Genomic DNA, 6,485 nt, shown 5'->3' on the forward strand with positions numbered 1-6,485 from the left:
ATTTGCATACACTTCTAGGGGTTTACTGAAAGCTTACCGCAAGCAGACAAGAAGTGAGCATGCGTGAAATGACAGCCTCGTGGAAGAACTGAGCTTTAAGAAGATATGTAACTTCAGTATTATATATAGGGTATAGGTCTAAAAAAAACCCAGACTGCAGCATAGCATCAAACGGTATGTACAGTACTCTTGTGTGCTCTGAAGTACTGTACATCCCACAGACTGCGACGTGCTCTCGCGAGATTTCACAGTCACATGATTAACGAGGAAGTCATAGGATCTCCAGAGTGAAAGCCAGCCAGAGATAAATCAGCTGTGTTTTTCAGCCATGTTGCCGTATAATCTCTACTTGTTTTTTGTTTTCGTAGCGATAGATGTTCCCTCTCTCAAGTGTGGAGACGTGGTACATCTTAGCGCCTCAGAGTCAGCGGACAAACTGGAAGCAGTCCCGTCTTTAAGCACCGCTGCGGTCAGTTCTCCCGTGCCCGCCGTGGACACTGGTTTCTCGTTCAGTCTGCTGTCTTCCTTCCCAGAGGACCTGGAGGTCAGCGACTACTGCAGCGACCTGCTCCACATATTCGGTCAGCGGTATGTGGCCTATGTGAACTGCTTGGTGCCCGCTGCTCGACCCGTCAAAGTATGCCAGAGCTGTTACTCTACTTATGGCAGCGTCGTGGAAAGCTACAAAAACATCTCGTCAGATCAGGTATGGGCTAAAGCCATTTTCTGTGTTTTTCTTTGCTATGGAAAAATGTCTCCAGTGTTTGTGTGAAGACAGGCCTCCTCACGCGCATCTGTCGTCAGACACCAGTCTTGTGATGTGATGAGTGTTTGCTGGTGACACATTTGAGGAAACAAGCTTAATCCTCGCAACATCTTTTGCTGACCTGTTGAGATGGAATGGAAACACACATGCAGTACCTGTGCAGGCAGAAGGTAACTCGTGAGGTCCTTTTCAAATGCCCCTGTCTCCTCAGATGGGTCCTGGGAATGTGACCTGCAGGGACAGCCTTCTGCGCAGTGATCGGCTGATGCTGGTTTACCAGCTGTACAGCAATCTGGAAAGTCTGTGGGAAGACTCCAACTGTGCCCGTAAGTCTTCTTCAGAAGTATAAAACACAGGATCTCTGCATTTCTGTGAACTTCTAACGCACACAGAGGATTACATCTGGCCTAAAAGTGTGTTTGCTTTGTGGATGCTTTAGTGAAAGTAAACAGCAGATATGTAGAGCTGAGAATCATGTGATTTTCTTTTTAGTTTTTAGAGCCATGTTTGGTTGTGACTACATGATATAATCAGATATAATCAGACAGTTATTTGGGTTGCTTACAAAATATAGTTGCGAGGCTACTTGTAGATCCTCTAAGTAGTCTCGTGTGACACACATTTTGTGTATTTCTGCTGACGTCAGTTTGTGATCTTGGTGATCACTTTTAGAGCTCTGCATGAATAAATGCCTGCTTACATTACCAAACTCTTACACCCATTTATAACGTGCAGTGTTCTGACAAATACCAGTCTGAAAACTAAAGGAAACTGCACTAACATTACACTTGTGATCTGTGGACTCTTAAAGAAACTTTTCAAGAGCAGCTCAAGACTTATTTGTATAGACACACTAGTGGATATTATTGCTGTGTTTTAATAGTTGTATTTATTTGTTGAGTGTTGTTATGAAGCACTTTGTAATCCTTATCTAGAAAGATGCTAAATAAATACAACTTACTTACTTGCACGGTAGACTTTAACATTAATTTCTTCTACTGGCTCAATGCAAAGGCATGTTAGCTCATCCAAGGATCTGACCAATGAACATTCTCAGTGGAACTGGTAGTTATTTCCTCTATTAAAACTTCATGGAAAACGTATCATAAATTCTGCGTTATGACAACCTTAAGTATCTTCAAAAGACAATTCAACACCAAAGCACCAAAATATATTTAACTGAAAAAATTAAATCAGAAAGTCTTGCTTTGTGTTAAATTGTGCAGGCAACAATGAGTGGAGAAAAACAAGACACTCTACCTTTAGCTGAAGTCTGCACACAAAGTCTGCACACGAGTTCCTGTATTTGGTTTGGCACGGCACCTTAGCCATCAGCTATGAAGTGTTTCCTCTTTCCTTTTCTAAAAAGACACTTAAACAAACTTAAACAACTTCAGCAAAAACAAAAGAAAAGCAGCAAGTCTCTACAAACAAGATGCAGGTACTGTTGGATTAATATATTTATTTATTGTTTTGTCTGAATCGTGTTTTTCTGACATTTTGCGTCAGACGTTGACTGCAAACTAACAAAAACTTGGTTCCAAGTGGAGGAAAATAGCTGATGTTACTATAATGCATCTAATGTTTCTGTTTCTATTCCCTGATTTGCAGAATGTGTCACTGGAGACTTGGAGAGCCTGACCAATGACACACTGTACTTCATGTCTACTCTCAATCAAACTCTCACCTGCTTTGAGAAGTATCAACAGGTATTTAGTGAACTGGGCGACGATGTCTGTCTGTCTCCACTGAGTTCATGTTCTGACGTTAGACTGTTGCACTTTTCTTTAGGGGAACCACACAGAGCTGTGCAAAAACTGCAAGAGCGCCTATGGGACACTGAATGTGCTGTACAGCCAAATGGAAAAAAACAGTACTCTGTGTATTGACATAGAGGATGCGGTATGTATGCTGGGAACGGAGATAAGCAGACCTTTTCAAAATGGGAAAAGAGAAAGCTGCACCCTCTAGAGGAATCTGTAGACATCAATAGAGTGTTAGCCCAAAAACTCTCACTTCACCTTTAGCTGGTGACAAAATGAAAGTGTTACCAAGAACTTTTTTGTGTCACTTCCCAAAAGTCTTACCAAACGATATGTTACATGTCAATGTTGAAGATTCATTTTCGACTTTGGACGCAGAGCCCTAAATTAGTTTTTGTTTCAGAAGCTTTCAACCTAATTTTTGGCAGATGAACGCGGATGAATGGCATACAGAACTGGAAACCTAAGAGGGTTGAATTCATAGTAATGTTGTTCTGTTGCTGTAGTCAGCTGAATATTGTTATTGCCCTGTTTCAGATGAATATGACCCGCAGACTGTGGAGTAAGAATTTCAATTGTTCCTTCCCCCGGGAAGAGAATGTGCCCGTCATCGCTGTGTCCAGCTTCATGCTCTTTCTGCCCATCATCTTCTACTTGAGCAGCTTCCTTCACTCTGAACAAAAGAAACGCAAGCTCATACACCGTGAGTAACCAGCTTAATTCGCCCATTGTCAAACACAGATTTTTTTAGGGAGGGCTTGGGGTCTTTGTAGAGGGGAAAGACTTCACTATCTCTGATACTGGGGGTTTGGCTCTAGATCATACACAATGTTTGAGGATTTCTTTTTTTTGTGTGGAAGGGCGGATTCTGGTAGCCTTGAAGTGTTTAAGGGAATTTCTCAAGACTCAAACATATTTAAGGCAGTGGCTGTGGGATGGATCTGTAGAAGAAGAATAACATAAAAACAAAGGGGTAAATTTAAAAGATGATGAGATGCAAGAATTATCCTGTGCTCAATAATAACAGCTTGCTTAAGTTAGATTGATAAATAAGTAAAATTGCCTTTATCTTTTTTTATTATTTTAATTAAATAATCATACATATCGCAGATTCTTGATATGAAACAATTGGTTTTTATTCCAGACTCATGCGCAATAAAAACAAGAGAAACAGATAAAACACAATGAATAAAATAAAGATAAAGTAAAAGTAAAACCAAAAAAACTTTCCCACAGAGAAACCAGTCTCTTCACAGCAGATACTGGTAAGGTGGAAACATTAAGCCCCCACTGATCTCATTCTTAGAAGTACTGATATAGATTAGGTTTCATTTAATGCAGATTTAAATGAACAGACTCTTGCAGCTACAAAAACTTAATTTTATGCAACACCGCCTTGGTCTCTTAAGTAATAATCTCAGTCTCTCATTGCCTTATAAGCAACATGAAGTTTGTATAAACTTGCTTTCTTGTAGTTTGTCCACACGTCTGCACATAGAGCGAAGTTTGCAGTGTTTCACTCCTAAACCTGAAGAGTAGGATGCATTTAAATACATCATTAGTTATTACCTATAAATATTTTCGTCATCTGTCATTTGAGTTGTAATAAAAATTTAAATTCAATTTAAATTTATGAAATCTCACATTTTTGTCCTCCTTGGAGACTTTGTACCTCACATGTTCCACACCATGAGCTGCTTGAGACCACCACTAATAGGACTAAAGACCACACAATCATCTGCATACATAATAGAGTTCACTACTATAAATCATGCACCCAGTTTTACAGGCTTGCAACTTCTTCAAAAGCTCATCAGCATGAAGATTAAAATAAGTGGGGGAGGTGACAAAATTCCTCACTCTTGACTTTCCTAACTCCAAACGAGGTTTGTGTAGATCACAGGATCAGTAGTTGGTTCTCTAGCCGGTAACTGAAGATTGCCTGATCATCGGGTTGAATAGGAAAGTGTCGTTCCAGTCATCCTCAGATTGTTGGATCTACTCCACATTTTATAATACTGACTCATCTACATCACAATTGCCTCCTGTCATTAACGAACCTAAGCCACTAATCTTAAATCAAAGCATTTTTTGTGTTTAATACCGTTTCCTAATACTCAGAATTAAATCTCTGCAGTGTGAAATTATTTTAGTGCTTGGGTAACATTTTTGCAAATTATGTCCTTAACAGTTGACCTGTTAGACACTATATTACAATTTTTTTTTTTTATCAGTGCTGTTTGTGTGCATGGCATTGTCTCTCAAACACAGCTCCTGCTCCATGACAAGTTTTGAACCTGAGATCTTTGGTGAACACTTGTATAAACAAACCTAATAGGGAAAAGTGAAAAAAGCTGACCATTTCTGGGATATACTGTGAACAAGATTCATCACAGTCAGGCTTTCTTTCTTTTAGCTTGCTTGACAAAATCTAAAACCACCAGGTAGAGATAACAGGTATAACAATGCTGGTTATAAACTTTCTCTGCTTCAGGCTTTATGCACACTCACAAAAAAGAAGCATTTCATGGATCACATGATTCTTTTTCCACCTACTTATATCAGAGGGTGGTAAAATGGTGATTAAAAATTTCTAAATGTAAAATATGAGTGAAATGTAACACCACTGCAAATAATATGAGGCTAATGCTACATAAAGTAGTGAATCTTAGGATTTATCACAACGAGCTGTAAAATAAACATTTTAATTCATGTTAGTTAGTTTGCTGTTCTTGTACTGCTGTTCTTTTTGAACTGAATACGCCTCCCTAATCGAATGCATGTAAAAATTGCTTTAGTTTGAGGGCATATAAACATGAAATTAATTGTATTCATTGATCAGATATTTTTGGTGTGTTTCCTGTGTTCTAGTAGCTGCAGTTTCAGTAGTGTAAACAGCAGATTAGAACCATGTGTCACAACATTTATAGATTAGTATTATTTTTTTTGTATCACCAAATTAATATGTGAACATTTGTGTTAAAATGCAACATACAGTTTGTGCTTTATTTGGTGGTTTTAGTGGTTTCAGTCAGGTCGGATTAAAAACCTGCACATATAAATATCACCATATTCCTCTTGCAGAGAATCTACCTTTGCACTTCAAACAGCAATAGTAACAAAAAGAATAATTTAAAACGTGATGCTTCCAGCTGATTTTAAACTGAAATTTGGAGCTAACCCGCTCCTGACCAGGATATAGGCTCAGCAAAAGTTACCATGGTGATTTAGCCAGTGTAAAAGAGCCAATTTAACTGACACAGAAAACTCTTATTTTAAGATCAACATAGCTCGCTCTCACTTCCTAGTACACCCCTGTCTACTTCTGTGACAATGACCGATGCACAAATATTGTAAGCGACTTCCATGAATAGCAGTTGCAGCACAGCTTAGAGCTGAAGTAGCCAGTGCTTCTGATTCTTTCTGCAAAGTAATGTCCGTTTTCTCTTCACAGCCAGGAGAGCCAAATCAAACACGAGTCTGATGAACATTCAGGACAAACTGAGCTGAAGAGGCTGCGCCTGCCTGGAATGGAGTATTGATTTTTGGGAGCAACTTTATCATCTCACTGCCTTGTGCCTGAAATTTGACCAAATCTGAAGAACTTAAGTGCAGCCTGCTCCACTGTTTTCAACAGGCTGTGATATCAAACAATATTAAGAGGACTTGAAAGATCTGAACAATTGCAATATTTTTTTTTATTGCACTAAAAGGACTTTGGAAAGGTGATAGCTTTTATATCTTTCTAGTTAATTTTGTTGGGATACCTGGAGAAAAATCCACAGTTACACCACATTTACATTCTGCTTTATTTTGTAAACTTTAACATTAGGGATTTCCATAAAACAGAAATAAGTAAATCATGTAAGTCTTTGAACTTGTAATCACGTGGTCGCTCGTGTTGCACAGTACGCTCTTAATCCACAGGCAGCACTGGCCTCTCCTTCCTTTTTAAC

General features: G+C 38.9%; 1 protein-coding gene across 1 annotated transcript; it reads left to right on the plus strand.

The window, feature by feature from the left end:
- The first annotated feature begins 286 nt into the window (after positions 1-286).
- On the plus strand, positions 287-6,192 carry ostm1 (osteoclastogenesis associated transmembrane protein 1). The gene is made up of 6 exons (XM_085372814.1): positions 287-706; positions 978-1,092; positions 2,378-2,475; positions 2,558-2,668; positions 3,067-3,232; positions 5,984-6,192. Exons 1-6 carry the CDS (start codon positions 329-331, stop codon positions 6,037-6,039), a joined length of 924 nt encoding a protein of 307 aa, XP_085228940.1. The 5' UTR covers positions 287-328; the 3' UTR covers positions 6,040-6,192.
- Positions 6,193-6,485: the final 293 nt, after the last annotated feature.

Source organism: Diplotaxodon limnothrissa, linkage group LG15, assembly GCF_057381915.1.
Source record: "Diplotaxodon limnothrissa isolate DT_005_m linkage group LG15, D_limnothrissa_male_GT1.1, whole genome shotgun sequence".
Lineage (NCBI taxonomy): Eukaryota > Metazoa > Chordata > Actinopteri > Cichliformes > Cichlidae > Diplotaxodon > Diplotaxodon limnothrissa.